Source organism: Syngnathus acus, chromosome 8 (assembly GCF_901709675.1).
Source record: "Syngnathus acus chromosome 8, fSynAcu1.2, whole genome shotgun sequence".
In the NCBI taxonomy this organism is placed as follows: Eukaryota; Metazoa; Chordata; class Actinopteri; order Syngnathiformes; family Syngnathidae; genus Syngnathus; species Syngnathus acus.
This window is the reverse complement of record NC_051093.1, coordinates 3,444,488-3,463,473: the sequence shown is the minus strand read 5'-3', so window position 1 is coordinate 3,463,473 and position 18,986 is coordinate 3,444,488. Positions and strand designations below refer to the sequence as shown.

At 45.9% G+C, this 18,986-nt stretch overlaps 1 protein-coding gene and 1 long non-coding RNA gene across 3 annotated transcripts; one reads left to right on the top strand and one right to left on the bottom strand.

Annotated features, from left to right (window-relative positions):
• Positions 1-1,359: 1,359 nt before the first annotated feature.
• On the top strand, positions 1,360-2,639 carry LOC119126208 (major vault protein-like). The gene is made up of 5 exons (XM_037257342.1): positions 1,360-1,463; positions 1,527-1,662; positions 1,755-1,875; positions 2,007-2,246; positions 2,623-2,639. Exons 1-5 carry the CDS (start codon positions 1,360-1,362, stop codon positions 2,637-2,639), a joined length of 618 nt encoding a protein of 205 aa, XP_037113237.1.
• A 2,960-nt stretch (positions 2,640-5,599) lies between these two features.
• Positions 5,600-9,682, bottom strand: LOC119126400. Of its 2 annotated transcripts, XR_005098642.1 has the most exons (4): positions 9,246-9,682; positions 6,928-8,417; positions 6,671-6,840; positions 5,600-6,230 (listed from the first exon to the last, which is right to left on the bottom strand). It is a non-coding gene; the product is annotated as an uncharacterized LOC119126400 (long non-coding RNA). The 2 variants fall into 2 exon arrangements; XR_005098641.1 differs by having other exon boundaries at positions 6,671-8,417.
• Positions 9,683-18,986: the final 9,304 nt, after the last annotated feature.

Here is an 18,986-nt window from a genome sequence, read left to right as displayed (position 1 = left end):
TCCTGAAGAAGAAAAAAAAAAGCAAACAAATCAGGTAGCTTTGGATTTGACAATTTCACATAGAAGCATTTGACCAATTGGACATCCAACCCAGGTTGTCCCGAGAAGCCGACTAAAGTTGTTGTTTTCTTTGACAGTGAGGATACAGGTAGGGCAGTGTTTATTGGTGAATAAGTTGCTCCTGTGTCCACCAGCATCTGCACAGGTTTTCCCTCCACTGTCACATGAAGCATTGGCTCCGCCGGGCCACTGCTTCTCTGGCTTCCCGGGCAGCCCTATTCAAATTGTCCACACCAGAGATCATCATGTTGGTAGTACTGACCTCCGTGTGTTTGTGGCTGTTGCCAGGGCCGTCCACCAGATGGAGCTGTTGCTCCCTGTTGCATCGGCGCCCCGGGTTGGCGTAGTGGGCCTCCAGCTGGGCGGGTGGCTCCGCGCGGCCGATATTGTGGGCATCCTCTTGCCCAATGATCGGTTTCGCCGCAGATGAAGCATGCGTTGGACGGGTCGGGTTGGTATGTCATCCTGCCCGGGTAAGCGGGTGCACTCCCTCCCCGGCCTCTGTATCCACCCCGGAACCGGCCCCTCCCGCGCCCCATCACCTGAGGACCCTGTGACATTTGCATTTCCTTTTTCTGTGATTTTGACTGTTTAGCTTCCCCATGCATCTTTCCCAATTGTAATTTCAACAACTGTTTTGTAATGCGCCTGTCTCGTTCTCAACTTTAGCTTGTGACTCAGTGAACGTTCTGCAGCGATGCAAAAGATGACGTTTAAATCGTGCTTCGGCACAAACCAGAATGTCAGGGTCTGACATTAGCTGCTTCTTCACGTCTGGCGGAAGTCCATCCACTAGCGCCGTCCGGAAGAGCACCTCTGCCTCGGGCGAGAGAGCCGGATGGCGACCTGTGGTTTCAATCCAACTTTCCACACGTTACATAATGTTGTGCTGGTGACATTTTCACATCATAAGGAAACATAGTGGGGGCCAGATCGGTGGGTTGTGGGAAAGTCAATTTAATGTTTTCAAACAGGGGCGCTGCTACTTGTGGCAAGGGCACCTCCCTCCCCAGTCTCGCTGTGCCTGCTGCGTCCTCAATCGCCTGCAATTGTACTAGAGAGCATGCTCCTGCCAACATCTGACGCATGTCACCGAGTGTACAGCTCTGCCCAGTCATCAGAGCCAAAAATTTGTTCAGCCACACTTTACCTCCTCTGTGAAGTGGGGGCATTTTTTCCATCATCGCAGTCACATCACGGAGCACCATAGTGCTGGCCGCCTGGTGTGGTCACCAGCGGACACATTAATTCATTTTTCTGCACCTCGGTCTGCGTCATCTGTCCCTGACATCTCCGCAGATGATCCGGATCCCGCCTGCCCACTACATTCACGTGCTGAAGAACACCTACATCGCCCGTGTCGAGATTGGCCCGCAAACGTTCCGCTGCCTGGACAATGAAAGGTGAGAGGGCACGCCCGTGTGCTGACATCCCTCAGTTTTGCTCACGCCATGTGACTCTTGTAGGTTTCTGTTCGCGCCCGTGCCCATGGTCATGGTGCCCCCGCGCCACTACTGCGTGGTTAAGCTCAGGGACGCTGACCTGGACATCCGTCTCACCGGGGATCCCTTCCCGCTTCACCCTGGCGAGAAGATCCAGCAGGTGGGTTGGATGTCCAATTGGTCAAATGCTTCTATGTGAAATTGTCAAATCCAAAGCTACCTGATTTGTTTGCTTTTTCTTTTCTTCTTCAGGACGTGACCCCCCTGCAGGTGGTTCACCCCAACACAGCGCTCCGTCTGCAGGCGCTAACCGACTTCGTGGACGGCGAAGAAAGGCGCGTGGAGGGAACCGAGTGGCTCTTTGAGGGACCCGGTGAGCGCTTTTGGGAAACCCCCCACAGACTCAAGACTGAGGAGACATAGAAACGCAGACATAGTTGTTGAAGTTCAAATCGGGTTTGGGTTTGGGAAAAAAATGGTTGTTTTCTTTGTCTTCCTCGTCAGGCACGTACATCCCGAGGAAGGAGGTGGTTGTCCTGGAGACCATCGAGGCCACGGTGATCGGCGAGAACCAGCCCATAAGACTGCGAGCGCGCCAAGAGGGCGTTGACCGCAGGGGAGTGCTCCGGGTTACGGGTGGGACACGCCTCCTTTCTTTTATCTCACTTCCTGTTTGTTTGTGGTGGCTGGAAACTTCCAAGCCTGACCTGGCGCCCGTCTTACGTTCAGGTGAGGAGTGGGCTGGTGAGAAAGGAGGGCGTTTACCTGCCGGGGCGCCAACGAGGAGGTCATCGACATCGTCAACGCCTTCCTCCCGACGGACAAGGTGCGCTTTTCCCGCGCTTGTCGAGTTCAAACTTGAAGCTGACGGTGTGACGGGTGACCTGCGCACACGTTCGGGGTGTTCCCCGTCCACAATTAGTGGACCGCGGGACACCATCATGTCCTCTGCCCCGCCGTACCCGGCCGTTTGCTTGGCCAATTCATCAGCCGCTTGATTCCCCCTAGCCACTAAGGTGTCAGCTTTGGAGTGACCAGGCACTTTGACAATGGCCACCTTGCTCGGGTACTTCAACGCCTCAAACAACTGCAACATCAAATCCTTGTGCGCAATCTCCAGGCCTCTGGCCGTCGTGAACCCATTCTGTAGCCACCCTACCAGATCAATTAAAGCCGACGACACCGCATAAGCGGAGTCAGAATAGATGGTCACGGCTTCCCCCTTGCATTGTCGTAAGGCTAACACCAGAGCAAAGACTTCTGCCGCCTGGGCCGAAGGGCGGGTGTTGAGCGTCATCACTTTAAGATGCTGGAAGGAACCATCCCTCCACTCGACCGCAGCCGGCCACGGTCTTGAGCGGGTTCAGCTCCAGGTGGTTTTGGCTGCACCAGTGGACCAGCCGCTCCACCTCCTGTCTGTACGCAGTCTCATCACCGTCCTGGATCAGTCCGATGAGAGTGGTGTCGTCTGCATACTTCAGGAGCTTCACAGGAGAGTCACCTGAGGAGAAATCGTTGGTGTAGAGAGAGAAGAGCAGTGGGGAGAGGACGCACCCCTGAGGGGCTCCAGTATTGGTGGTCCGGGTGTCAGATGTGATGCCCCCCAGCCTCACACGCTGTCTCCTGTTGGTCAGGAAGCTGGTGATCCACTGACAGGTGGAGGCAGGCACCGCAAGCTGGATGAGCTTCTGTTGGAGGATGTCAGGAGCGATGGTGTTGAACGCCGAGCTGAAGTCCATGAACAGAATCCTCCATGTTGTTGTAGCTGCTGTGAGCACGGAATGCTGACACCATCTGGAAATTGAATAATCACTCCCTCCGGCCCACACAGGATTCTAGCTTCAACGGCTGACAGCAAATCCCTCCCCATCAAATTGATCGGAGTGTCTGTGGAATGGATATATTTGTGCCACAGTCTACACCCCGCCTGGGTGATCACCGTCTCAAGTGGTTTGGTAAAAGGCAGAGTTCGTGGTTGTCCCGAGAAGCCGACTAAAGTTGTTGTTTTCTTTGACAGTGAGGATACAGGTAGGGCAGTGTTTATTGGTGAATAAGTTGCTCCTGTGTCCACCAGCATCTGCACAGGTTTTCCCTCCACTGTCACATCCGCCGGGCCACTGCTTCTCTGGCTTCCCGGGCAGCCCTATTCAAATTGTCCACACCAGAGATCATCATGTTGGTAGTACTGACCTCCGTGTGTTTGTGGCTGTTGCCAGGGCCGTCCACCAGATGGAGCTGTTGCTCCCTGTTGCATCGGCGCCCCGGGTTGGCGTAGTGGGCCTCCAGCTGGGCGGGTGGCTCCGCGCGGCCGATATTGTGGGCATCCTCTTGCCCAATGATCGGTTTCGCCGCAGATTAAGCATTGCGTTGGGACGGGTCGGGTTGGTATGTCATCCTGCCCGGGTAAGCGGGTGCACTCCCTCCCCGGCCTCTGTATCCACCCCGGAACCGGCCCCTCCCGCGCCCCACCACCTGAGGACCCTGTGACATTTGCATTTCCTTTTTCTGTGATTTTGACTGTTTAGCTTCCCCATGCATCTTTCCCAATTGTAATTTCAACAACTGTTTTGTAATGCGCCTGTCTCGTTCTCAACTTTAGCTTGTGACTCAGTGAACGTTCTGCAGCGATGCCAAAGATGACGTTTAAATCGTGCTTCGGCACAAACCAGAATGTCAGGGTCTGACATTAGCTGCTTCTTCACGTCTGGCGGAAGTCCATCCACTAGCGCCGTCCGGATGAGCACCTCTGCCTCGGGCGAGAGAGCCGGATGGCGACCTGTGGTTTCAATCCAACTTTCCACACGTTACATAATGTTGTGCTGGTGACATTTTCACATCATAAGGAAACATAGTCGGTGGGTTGTGGGAAAGTCAATTTAATGTTTTCAAACAGGGGCGCTGCTACTTGTGGCAAGGGCACCTCCCTCCCCAGTCTCGCTGTGCCTGCTGCTTCCTCAATCGCCTGCAATTGTACTAGAGAGCATGCTCCTGCCAACATCTGACGTATGTCACCGAGTGTACCAGTCATCAGAGCCAAAAATTTGTTCAGCCACACTTTACCTCCTCTGTGAAGTGGGGGCATTTTTTCCATCATCGCAGTCACATCACGGAGCACCATAGTGCTGGCCGCCTGGTGTGGTCACCAGCGGACACATTAATTCATTTGTCTGCACCTCGGTCTGCACCTCGGTCTGCGTCATCTGTCCCTGACATCTCCGCAGATTATCCGGATCCCGCCTGACCACTACATTCACGTGCTGGACCAGAACACCTGCGCCGCCCATCTCAAGATTGGCCCGCAAAAGTACAGCCGCCTGGACAATGAAAGGTGAGAGGGCACGCCCGTGTGCTGACATCCCTCAGTTTTGCTCACGCCATGTGACTCTTGTAGGGTTCTGTTCGCGCCCGTGCCCATGGTCATGGTGCCCCCGCGCCACTACTGCGTGGTTAAGCTCAAGCACGCTGACCTGGACATCCGTCTCACCTGGTATAACATCTACACATCCCATTTTTCAGATTTTTGTCTTTTTTTAAGTGGACCAAATTACTTATTTAAAAATAAAGCGTGCGTATCTGATGTTGCTCACAGTAGTCCTCAGTTTGCTCAGGGAGCTCGTGTGTATGCCCAGATACATGAAAAATTAGAGGGAACATTGATCAGTGTGTGTTTGTGTGCGTGGGGGGGAGGGGGACGATTCGTTGAACGATTCGTTTGAACGAATCTTTTGAGTGAACTGATTCTAAAGATTCAGTTCACTAAAAAGAACTGGAATGCTAGTAAGGAGAGGCTGCTCGCTACAGAGCCACTGGGTGGCGCTGCTCCAAAAACATTCAAGCCCACCAGAAGCAATCCCGCCCACATTCCACCAAAGACAGCCCCGCCAACTTCTTTTATTTGACTTTATTGCAAACGAACGGATTTACAATCTAGTCAAGCAAATAATCATTTTTTAATATTTGCTTATTTTTATTGAAAATAATAATAGTTCAAAAACAAAAGGGTTAAACAGTTATAAATTATTTGTATTAAACATACAGCCTTAGTGATGATAAGTCATGTTGAAGATAAATAAATGACCGAATGTTTAAGATAAACATCTGTATTGATAACTTTATTTTACATTAATGAACATTACATTAATCAATAAACTAAACAGAACAATAAAAGACAACATAACCAAAAACAATGAGTAAACAACACTATAGTTACATCGACTATCAGTACTACTGGTTACTATTCGTGTCAGTATTACTGCCAGAGGTCAGGTGATGATGGAGATGGTGCTGTCCGTGCTGCGGGTGCAGGTGGGGAAGGTGACGGGAACGTCTTCCTACATTGACCTCGATATTTAATGAAAACCATTCTCCTATCCGCTGCCTTAATCAAGGGACCAAACCACCTACACCTGTCAGAGCACTGAGGCTTTCTGGGAAGTGTAGTGTATGCGGTGACCATCTTGTCAGGGATGCAGCAGCTCTCTACCACTTGGCCGCTTGTGATGCCACAATACATTGATTGAAGGTTATAGGAAGGAATGATAGGCTAAGACATGCAAAGCACAGAAGGGTGCATACAGTTCTAAACATACATTCTAAACACACACACACACACACACAGTTTTCTACATGGTACCTAACCTTGTAAAAATCGGACAATAGAATTTTACAAAAGGTGCAGTGGAAGCTGCTGAAGGGGATCTGCCCTCTTTGTAGTATTGTCTGATGCATCTGTGCAGGTCAAAGACACACACAAGCACAGAATTTTAATATGGAAAAAGGTGACTAGAATTTATCACAAAACACACTGAACACATTTTAGTTTTAGTTTTTTTAGTGCTAAAGTACACTAGGAAAGTCTACCATACTAGCTACGCTACCATGTACCGCAATTTTATTTACAGCCACGTTTACCACACATTGCATGATAAACATTTTAAAAAATAACTTAATGCTTATGTGGACCTACTGACGTGTGTAGGAACACATTTTAAGCATTTAATTATGTCTATGTTATGTTACAGCTATTAAGTTGAAGTCAGTGTAGGAACACATTTTAAGCATTTAATTATGTTTATGTTATGTTATGCTTTTAAGTTGAAGTCAGCGAGCAGCCTCTTAATTCACGTCACTTCAGTCAATCAGATCAGTCAATCAAATCAGTCACTCACTTTTCAATCCAGCGATTAGCACCTGCCTCCGTCCACTTGGGAGCAGCCTGGCTGTCGAAGTCTGTGAGACAGGGATCTGGTGGGAGGCATTGAGTCTGGTGGGCTGGACTATTTCTGGGGGAGCTCCACCCTCGTGGTTCTGCAGCGAGCTGTACTTAGAGGTAAGTGACCTCTCCAAATAAATTATAATGAAAGCATGATGACTTTTTTCTCTCCATTTTTTTTAATTCAAATGGGGGTGGTTATGTATAACTGACCTTATGTGGGTCCTTGTGAAAACTTGCCCCCTGTAATGTTTCCTTGGACCAACCGATTTTGAGAACCTCTGATGGCAATGTCACTCTTCACCTTGACCTTTCACCCCTGCTATTCCCTCTGCCTCTCTTCCTACACAGCACAAATACACAACAGCCTCTCCGGTTGCACTCGATAATATTTATCCTCCATTTAATTCCACAGATTGTGGAGTGGTTTGGGGGGTTATGTCGACAGTGTCAGGCAGACAAACCTGAGCGACCTTGAGCCCCGTCGCCCCCTTCCGACCTCCCCCTTCGTCTGAGGTGAGTTCCTGTGTGAACCCGAGACAATTCATATTCTCTTCGAGCAGTGCGGGGTAAAAATAAGCAACCTGGGCCATTAAGAGCTCCAATGCAACCTAGAAACAGCCGCTTGTGTATTTATCCACACGGCGAAATGTGAAACTGGCGACGGTACTCAACCGGTGTTGAATATGTAAGGTTTGACTTATCGTTGAAATGATTGAATCCAGCCATGATTAAATTTTTTAATGATCAGGGATTCTTTATGGGGGTGCCACAGGGATCAATTTTGTGCCCCTAAGAGTTTCAGAAAAAAGTTTGTATAAAATTTTAACCTGCGAGACAGCAGCAATATTTTAAGGCTAGCATCCACATTTCATCCAGCTGGATGTGAAGGCGTGCATGAACTCAAGTAATGCTCCTGGCTATGAATAATAGTCTGTTTACGCTAGCTCGCAACGGTCGTTGTGACGGGCCTCCAAATTGTATATGTAAAGATCGCGCGATCACCTTCGGGCTCATTCGCATGCATCTAGAATTTCAGGATATTTTGCTGGCGATAACAGGAGGTTCAGGTGTAATTAGCGATTGTTTACGGGCCTACCATCTAAAATGCATATTGACAGCAGTGAAATTAAATTTTGATAAATAAAGATAGATAAATTAGTCTGATATAAATAGATAACGCCACGAGCATGTAAGATTTATGTTTCTTTTTTAATATTATTAATGAATTTAATACTTGATGAATCATTTCTAAATTACGTCCAGTATTTTTAAAATATGTATAATTATTGATGACATGTTAAAATATTCCAGAACATATTTTGGGGTCAGAACCTGTTCAGAAAAGTCAGACAAAAGACAAGGGCCTTAGGAATTTGACATTGTACGGGGAGGTGACGTACAACCGAGCATCAATCTTCTACTGTTTATTATTTTATATTAGGAGAATTTGCGTGTTGAATGCGGGGCCTGCTTTACATCCCGTGATGCCCGCTCTGACTCATCCATCTCTGTGTCTTTGGTCATGATTAACTGATCATAACTTCATGGCAGGGCAGCTCTAAATCTCGTTTCTTCTTCTTATGTTGATCTAGTCAAACACAAAGTGTCGGCAATCTTGGGCCAGTGTAACATGCGCTCGCCACCAGCGCTTATCAGTGATTCATAGCAAGAACTCCCTCGTTCTTGGGTCGTCAGGCAACCTATGAACATTTTCAAATTGATCGAATTAGTATATTCAGTAACATATAGGAATCGTTATCTTTGAAATTAGCTTAAATTGACGTCACACACACAACACATTTGCTTATATTCATATTTCTACATTTGTACACAAAATGGCGGTACTTTCCCTCACATATGTTCGCCATCTTTGATGAGTTGGATAAAAAAAAGATTTGCTATTTAATTTGATATTTCCAATTTAAAAGAAGTTATTGAGCGTTGAACAGGAGTTCTCGGTGCCTCGTATTCCAGCAAGCAAGTTTCTATTAACAAACACCAGAACAAGTCGCGAGCAGGGATGTGGAAGAGGTTGTCGACACCAACGCAGTCCGTCGACGGACTATTTGTCGGCCATTGAGAGGCGATGGCGGCTCGGTGGCGCACTGGGTAGCACGTCCGCCTCACAGTTAGGAGGGTGCGGGTTCGATTCCACCTCCGGCCCTCCCTGTGTGGAGTTTGCATGTTCTCCCCGGGCCCGCGTGGGTTTTCTCCGGGCACTCCGGTTTCCTCCCACATCCTAAAAACATGCTTGGTAGGCCGATTGAAGACTCCAAATTGTCCCTAGGATTGAGTGCGAGTGCAAATGGTTGTTTGTCTCTGTGTGCCCTGCGATTGGCTGGCAACCGGTTCAGGGTGTCCCCCGCCTACTGCCCGATGATGGCTGGGATAGGCTCCAGCACTCCCGCGACCCCCGTGGGGACTAAGCGGTTCAGAAAATGGATGGATGGATGGATGAGAGGCGATGACGGCCTGACGGGAAGTCGTCCGACTTGGCGTGTTTAGCCGAGCCGCTTGAAAATACTCACGTACGGCGTGTCCGGCATCTGGATATCGGCGTATAAATCTCCAAGGGAGGAAGCTGTGTATCCTCACCTTCTGTTTTTGGTGAATCTATCAACAGTCCAGCTCGTCAGTACCCCGCTACGAGGAACGAATACGTCAACGCAATTCTGCCAATATATAAATGCAACCAGCCCCCATCACAGACTTTTAAAAAAAATCCAAAGCTTCAACACCATTCATGTAGCATGTAAACAATCATGAACTAATGTTACATAAATGACTGCATTCAGCATTCAACGCTTTTCCTCTTTTGCAGTACCACCTTTGATCTGTTGGTGGCAGTCTAGCTCCATCTTCAACAAGCTTCACAGCGTTTGATTTGCAGAAGGCATTCCATTGAACAGTCCACAACTCTTTGCCAGACTCAGGAAAACGCTCCATGCGATAATTAACATCTGACCAGGCCTGCATGGCTCAACAGAAATGGCCAACATACTGCATGCACGTGTGAGCATAGTTATTTCCTTGAATACACTTTAAGATCCACATGCGTGTTGTCCTCACGAGTAAGACAATTCAGTACATTAGTAGAAGTGAACTTGGTTTTGTTAGGCTGATTTGGTGCCCCTCCCAAAATAATAAAAAATATTTTTACAGTGTAATTGTGTAATCCTGACATTAGAGAGCAGATCACTTTTACAAAAGAATTTTCCCTTCAGTCATTTTATCATCCTGCACTCTCCCAGACACAAAATCACTGACTGACTATTTGTACGTCTGAGGGTTGAAAGGTTATCAAGTGGTTCTCTCACTCTCCCAGATTTCACCGATACCCTCAGAAAAAAAAAGCCTGAGAGGTTCTTAAACTTTGACGCCATTTCACAACAAATTAACCCGCCGTGACACGGGCTTACGTGTAGTTTATGAAGATGTTTGTGTTTTTTGTGTTCATCATTCGGATGCTGTCAAGTGTGTGTGTGTGTATGGCGGGGGGTTCTGGAGCCCAAAACTTGGCCAGTGCTAAAACAGCACTGCGGGCCCGAGGTGCCATTAGTGGCCGTGGAGCAGCTGGAAGCGATTCCAAAAACATGGCGCTGGAGGAGGTCCATTTCACAAACCACACAGGCGGTTTCGACGGGCTTTTGACACCGTTCTCGGCAATTTACGACTAAAAAGCTTCGCGTGGCCCCGGTGTGACTTGTGATCCAACAGCAGGGGAGCGAAATCAAAAACGTTCCGTTAATATATCGTACGGTCGCCGTTCATTTGCGGATTTCTGTCCATAAACTATATTCAGATATCTTTATGCACAATAAAATAGTACCTAGCCCCCCCCTCCCAGAAACTCTTCTCAATTCAAAGTAAATGGCCTGCTCAAACTAAATGGCCTCGATTCGGTGTTAAATTCAGCACATCTAATAAGCTATGAGTTACAGTTCATATATCAGATGTGCCACGTTATTATCCAATTCCACAATCCAGTTGACAGGCTGTGGATTGAAATCAGGGCAATTGCATTGAGCTTTTTGTTTTGGCCCTAATGCCACTTAATGCTCGGAAAACTGGATAGCTGTCATTACGATATCTATCTCTGATTAGTTTATTATTATTCTTTTCGAAGTGCAGCTAGCATTCAAGGTAACTTTTGAATTACTGTAAGGTGTTGAAATTCAGAGGCCACCAAAGTCTCGAGTTTGGTGTTTGACCGGAACTTTGGAAGCGGGAACTGGCTCTATTTCAAACATTTATTTGGTGTTATGTGTCCTGGTTTTGCAAACACATTTGTTTTGTTTTTTGGGTGGTTATTCTCAAGATAGCAGTACAATGACCACATTGATTTTTTTTCTTCCTTCTCAATTTCCCAGCAAATTGTCCTCGAGCTCTGCAAACAAACAATTTATTGTATTGACGGGGTGATCCTGCAACCTGGCCTGGGGAATTGGGCACAACCTGGGAAAGTGAGGCGTTATTAACTTTGACACAGAGACGTACACGCGGCGTACGGAGCAGTCCCGCGTTGCCACTCGCTCGGGATTATTAACCAGGACACCGAGCGGGTGAATGCGGTAATTTACACTCGGTGTGGCGGTGTTGTCAGCGTTACGAGGTGAGTGACACGAGGCAGGCCGTGCGACCAAAACAGGTGGAAGTGGAGGTGGAGGTCAGGCAGGAGCAGGCTTCTGGGAGCGGCTATTATCCAACATGTTAAAGGGCCAGAGGAAATTCAATTTCCTGCTGTGCTACTGTTCAATTCCAGCAAGGAAAATTGACCGGATGATTGTGTTGTGTAAATGTCGTCTCTAAGAAATCATTTAAATTATATACCAGTGTCTCATTGTATATTTTTGACCTACATAAGCTGCTGCACTTTTAAAAGCCGTGACACAGATGCTCTTAGTTAGCCAGCATTGTTTGTTAGCATTAAGCTAAAATGACAGCTATTAGTTAGCCAGCATTGTTTGTTAGCATTAAGCTAAAATGACAGCTCTAAGGCAACGCTATGTGGTTGCTTGTTTTATGTTTATAGTTTGACAATGTGTCACTATTCACTCATTTTCTTCATCAGAAGCTTCAACTTTTTTTTCAGTGACATCAGCACCAATCAGTACTGTATCGATTGACGTTTATTCCACCCAATAATGTATCCACAGTATCTGAAACGCTAGCCAAAGGAATTTTAGGATGTGCGGGAGATTGCAGGATTTAATCAGTCACATAGGGAGGAGTAATCCATGCCGACTGAGTCAATGATGAATGAGGCGTCTTCTCCAGCGAAATGAAGAAACACAAATATCGGCTGATTCATTAAATTAGCGCAGAAGTGAAGTGATTGGACTATTTCTGTGTTTTTCTTATCCTATGACTACTTACTTGGCGCAATGATCCGTGATTTTGCCGAGGCGTCGGGAATGGCAGCGGAGTAAAAAATAATAATAAACAGCCTGGGATTATGATAATTGGCCGGCGGGGGCACGAGTCCGCAGACCACGTTCAAATTAATCAACGGTTCTGGCAAAAGCGTTTTTATAACAAGCACAACAATAACCTTTTAACAGATGGGAATCATTTTGCCAAATTAAAAACAGAAATAAACATGGCCTTGTGACAACAGAAGCCCCTCTGGATGTGTTACGAACTTTAGACATCTCCTCAAGCGTTTCCTCGCTATAAAGGGAGCAATCAAGTTGGTTACTAAAAGTGTATTTTTATGACCGCAGTCATAATTTTACATAGCATCTCATGTTGCTATCTTTTTTAAAAAGTTTGAATCCTGTTGTTTTTAAATAATGACAATCAAAACATGGGTGCACTTGTTAATTGAAATGTAATAATAACTTCCTGTTCTTTAATCATTCATTTAGAAAGCGTAACATATTTAACTTTTGCAAAATAATCACACCTTAAATTTAACTTTTTACTGCAATACATTTAATTTTAATCTTGATAAACTATTCTTAAAAATCTATTCAAATAAAACATTCAACATTTATGTCAATAAAATTAACCGGGCCAGTTATCTATTTAGCTAGCTAGCTACCTGGCTAGCTAGCTAGCTACCTGGCTAGCTAGCTAGCTAGTTATCTATAGAACTACTATTTCTACGAGTCAGTTGTGCTAAATAGGCAGCCCACATTTTACAATTTACGCACTGTCAACATTTTACTTTTTTAAAAATCACATCAAGGAATGACATCATAATCCATGCGTACAAACTTTGAAACACAAACGTTTTTCTGTCCAGCACGCCTGCTTCAAGTGACAGCACATGTTAATATCACTCGGTTGATTGAAAGCGATAAGTTTTTGCACACCGTCGTTTGTTTTTGTTGTTGTTTTTATTTCCATCTGAATTCTGCCGGCCATCCATTGCCACGTCTCTGAATCGGCCTCTTTGTCCGCTCCAATCATCGAGTCCGATCCAGTGCCCTCGTGTGCCGTCGCCATGGGAACCGGCACTGTGGCAGATCCTCGCCGTTGAACTGTTTGCTTTGGCCGCGAATCAAAGTTGTTGCGTAGGTGGGGATGGATGTGGGGCCGGAGTGGGAGGCGATACGGGTCTGACATGGGGATGGTAGGCCCGATACACGGTGGCTTTGTCCTGCTAAACAGGAAGCCCCCAGGGCACGCTGGGGCCTCAGGCAGAAGGTTTTTCTGACCACCCCTGCCTTGTCATCAACCCAACGAGCTCTTCCTGAGACTGACAAGATGTGCGTGTGTCACAAGGCTTCAGTTTTCTTATCACCATCAAGGCAACTGAAATCAAACAGTCCTCATTCTAAAAAACAAACTATCGGCATTTTGTTCCCTTCAGGAGCACCGTTGAGAATTCTTTCCTTACAGTTTTAGAGCAGAAGGTTTTGGATTCTGTGTTGTCTAATCCGTGCCACTGTACAAATAAAGTCACGGTGGACTGTAAGTCTTGCGGTTCCAAAATTCATATTGGATAGACAAGGCCATTTATCACTGTCAGAGGCAGCGCTCACTCGAACGAGCCGGCTGTTTTGACAGGCGCACCGGCGGCAGGCACAGCTGAGACTCGGACAGGCGCCGTAGGGGGTCCTCCGACGAACAAGACCCTGACGTCCCCGGGCCCTGTGGCGTTCGGGTGTGAAACCCCCCTCGAGCAGCACAGTCGGGTTAACGTTGCTCGGGACTGGCAGCGCCGAACTGTCTGCCGCGAGCCCCCGAGCCTCCCCGCTGGCTACTAAAATCGAAATGGAGGAAAGCGTTAACCTCGCAGCGAGACCTGGCTACACATTTAGCGCGTAACAAGCTGAATATTCATTGGATCCTTTCGGTGCTCGTTCGTCATTTTAAAGACGGCAGTCAACGCGGTTGGGCTTGATTTGTTGTCGCTTTATTGGCTGATTTTAACGAGGGATTTGTCTTTTTGAATGGGAATCAAATTTGACTTTGTCCAGATTTCTTGCAAAAAAATATGCTCCAATGCTAAATTCTTGGAGTTTTACATGACATCTTCACAAATCGCGCAAGACTTCTAGTAAATAAAGCGACACCAGTCAAAGCGGTGGACTTCTACATTAGCTTCTGGCGCTAGCTGCACACTGGCTAGCCGCCATACGCTTGTCATTTTTATGCATGTTTTACTATTTTAGTAAGTTTCAGATAAGATTACATACACTTATTATATTGCACCAAGCCTGACTTTTTTTTGGACAAATAAATACATTTATAGAATATAGATGGAGGAAAAAATATAGGGATACTGGAGCTGTTTTTCCCCTCCTCCGGCGTCATTAGTGTCACGACTCATTTCCCCTCTTCTATTGAGTAGAGGTCTCCTTGAGGGACCCCCGCACCTTGGAAGCAGATCTGTCAAGTGGACCGATGATGATAGGAGCCCGTGGACGCGTGTGCACTTGTACAGTGCGAGGACATACATAATGTATGCGGCTTTAAACCAACAGCCACTCGGCTGTGCTGATATCTGGAGTTTTCTTTCCGAGTGGGACGTGTATTAAATATCCCCCCCCCCCCTTCGCGTGCACGAGTAAATACAACAAGCTGAATCGTTGCGACTACACGACTACAGCACACAGATTGGAGAAAACTTTTTCCTCAGCAGCAATATAGGAAGCGACCTGATGGCTTTTTGGGGGGGATTTAATGACACGGTACCTACTGGGTGTCAAATGACACGAGGCGACTTTGGCCTGCTGCTTAAAATGTGGCGCCCTGCGCACAGCGGGAGCTCCTCAGCGACCTTGAGTGCTTATAATTAATCACTTGTTAATAGCGCTGAAGTCAAACCATGTGGAATGGGAAGCTCATGGAAGCCATTCACGCCTGATGGCCATATATTAAACAATAAGGTTTAGGTTTGAAGTACGTGACTGGATGGGTGCTCATTGAGAACCTCCAAGCTGAGCTATTTATATGCAGGTGATAGCGGTCTCATTGAGTAAGTTAGGAAGTCTTATCAGTCTGTACCGAGGATGTGCGTGTGGGCAGTTTCCAGTGCCGAACGCTGGCTGGACTGACTCAGGCAGTGTTTCAACACCGGTAACTTGACTTTCTGCTTCGGGCCAGTAGCGTCCAACGGCATGCATCACTTCCGTATAAACAGAGGTCATCTCAAAATGGACGAAGATCAAGAAAAAAATGGACGGGTGGTATCGGAAGAGCTAAGATAGCTGCTGCCCAGTAGTTTGTGCTTAACGGGTGATTCCTGTATTTTGGTATTTGGTAGTTTCTTCACATTTTAATCACTTTTTTCGCGGGCCGCATTGTAGTCATAGCTTCTTTCGACTGTTAACCCAAATAAATGTATGAGCACCTCATATTATATACAGTAAAAGCTACAAAACAAACTCGTTTTCAAATCAGACCAGTAAAAACTGGTCAAATATTTAAAAAAAAGATATTATTAAAAGTGAAGACAATTTGCGATTCTAGTAATGACAAACGAATTTGATGCACAATTTGTCTTCGCGGGCCACATAAAATGATGTGGCGGGCCGTATCTGGCCCCTGGGCCTTGAGTTTGACACCTGTGCTGTAGATTGTTATGCTAGCATTATGCTAGCTCTCTAGCTGCCATATTCTTGTACACATACTCATGTTAAATGATGTCATTGTCAGTTGCTTTTTGTTTTAAAGGAGCCTAAATATATTAAAATCAGATATTGAATAAAAAAAAATATTTAATTTTAAGGCTGTATCGCTCAGCCCTACGCTGACATGACAAGACCACACGCTGTTTTTGTCGGGCCTCCGGTCTCGGCCCCCAGACTAAATTACATGTCATCTCGGCACTGACGTTTCCTCACAGCAGACAGCGTCGCTTGCCTAGGTTGTGGCCTTGTCTCGGTCATTAGAGAAACCCAGTACGGATATCTACATTTGCACTTCGACACGCAGGTCGGAACTAAAGAAGGACAGTGTAACATTGAGTAAACGTCAAGTCTGTAAATAACCTGCCATGCTCCATGTTGGCGTCTCGCTGCCACCTTTTCGCTTCCAGACACACGAAAGCAGAAGTGGTCTCCAGGGCTGAATGAACACCGTATGAAGGCCGTCTTTGTCCTCTGTGACTGCGCTGCGATCGTACCCCCCCGAGCCCTGGCGTGTCACCCAAAGAGGTGTCGGGCTCAAAAACCGTGCTCGTGACGCTGACATCAGCGACGTCACCCCTTGCCCCCTGCCCGTCTCCGTGGTTTTGCTGGCATCTGTTGGCTTGGCGGATCGTGCGTGCCATGTGGAAACGTGGCTTTGCTACTGGGGTCCAAACAAACAGGGTGGGTAAAATCCCTCCAGGCAATGTTTTAAAGGGGAAATATTTAGGGAAACTGACTTTTTAATATGTGCATAAAAATAGCTGAGTTTCAGGACTGCCAGCCCACCCATCAAGCCAAGTTATAGTCATCACTTGAGGTACAAGTTTAGTTCGTACAATGACCACACATCTCAAATAATCTTTTGAAATGAATGGAAATGCCATTTATTAATCATTAATCAATCACTGCATTGTTTATTAAAGTAATTGGATTAAAAAAGTTATGTCATTGAATTTCATTTAAAGTAATTTCAATACACAAGTCATGATTATGTCTTACCTTGTCACCATTTTAAAAATAAAATGTGGCCCTTGAGTGTAAAGGTTTGCCAATCTTGGTTTTGTACTCATGGTCCAGAACACACAACCACAAAATAGCCCCAAAGACACTATGAATACCTTTTTAGAAGAGCTGCTGAGATGCACACTCTACAGAAAGTCTATAAAGTGGAGACATTAGGCAGGTGACCACCAGTGGTCACACGCCCCTAAATTGCCAGTAAGTTGCTGTGCAATGCATTACTGGGCCAAGCCAAACAGCGCAGATTCATTCCCTGGTGTTCTTCCACACCCTTGCTGACCATCACTCCAAAACTATTTTCCCCATATTAGTCGGTTTTAGAGTCAAGATGTCACCAGTGGAAAACCTTTGTTTACATCACAGGTAATGTGTTAATTGAACTTTGAACTTTTTGATTGTCATTTAAGTGCTAAATAGATGCATTAAAAATAAATAATCAATGTTCATAATAAGACAAAAATAAAATATATTTTTAAATAAAAAAATACATTTTTTAATTGGCTAATTACATTTACACTGAAAGCCCAAACCAATGGGGAGGTTTGCAACCTGATTTTAACTTTTGGAATTATAAAAACGCTAGAACCAAAACGTTTAGCTTGAGCAGTCAAGTGCTAGGCTGCTAGCATGAACCCTGAAAGCCGGGCCATTTTTGGAATGAACCAGGCCACCTGTGAGGCAAGATGGTGAGGAATTGTGGATTAATTTCATTTTTTTTGGACAGTACATCATTAAATCGTTATTATTAGATTCTTATTTTCAGACAAATGAAAGAAATGTTTCGTTGTTACCTGCTGCTGTCAGTTACGACTGCGCACTCCAGTCTTCCTCAGAGCCGTCGTCCAACGTGTTGAATAAATGACACGTCATCAACAAGAAAAAAAACCTGCGGAGGAAAATGGCGTTTCTTGGACGTGGCTTTTTGGACACGGTAAAAAGCTATTGCTAGCTAATGCGACCTATTGCTAGCTATTGCGAGCTATTGCTAATACCTTTTTGGCTACTTAGTTGTACTCATGCAGCCATTTCAAGTCCAACTGATTAATCTCTGGTTAGATAAATTGGTTTCCACTTACAAGCTAGAAGTACTAGTGCTAATTCTACATTTTGCTATAGTATGTGCTTTTATAATTGTCTGGAAGCTATTTTTTGTCGCACATTTAGGTGAATAGTGATTGATTGTGAATCTTTAGTCATCAAGACGCCCACATATAGCGGTAAACAACAATTTAATATGTCCACTGCAGAGCACGATGACCAGTTTTGACATCAATACAAGAAATCAACTTTTAAATGGCTGTTTAGTTTCTACAGTGGTGACTGATAGGCAATTACCCCAACATGCGTCCTTTCCATTTTCTATCAGAATCAAGGCACACAAACACAGAAGCCCGCTTATTCCCAGATATTTTTGCCAAGTGTGGTCACTGAAACTTCTGTTCTCTAAAATCACACATTAGTGCTAACATGCAGTTGGACTAGCTAGCTAATAGCAGGCAGGCAGTAGCCCTAAACACCTGACCTTCCTGCGACATTCAGCGGGAGAGTGGCTCGTAAGGATTTATGGCAAAAGGTGAGAGGTTCTGGCATTTGCCCTGTGCCCCGCTGACCACCCCCTGGGGAGGCACCGGCTTTCCCCCGTGTGTTGACATTCTTACAGCGGAGCGTCGAAAAAAATCAGGTGTGCTTTTTCCTCCCAATTGTTGTGACCCCTATAAAAAATGTGGCCTGGCTACCAGTGAGCTTTTCCGCTCGGAATAGTTTTTATTATTGGAGCCTCATGACTGGCTTCATTAACGCTGCAATGATTGTTTCTGAGCTTGAAAATGTTAAGCATTTGCAAGGATAATGTGACTATGGAAAGGCAGCGAGAGTCCCCAAAGACTAATTATGGCTTGGTAAAGGTTTAGGTGCCTTGTGTAAAATGGCTTGAAACTACTTTATTTCTTTGCCATTATTTTTAGGGCAAATATATCATTATTTCGAGAGCTTTCCCATACTTGTTAGCTCCCCAGAATTTAAATTTTTAGGGAGAAAATCCTGTCTGTGAGTGCACTGTAGTGATTGATGTTCAACTGTCTGCATCTAAATAAAATCAACTTCTGCTCAATGTAGCAATATGAACCAATTTACCATGTTGAAAAACGCTTGAAAACACATCTTTGA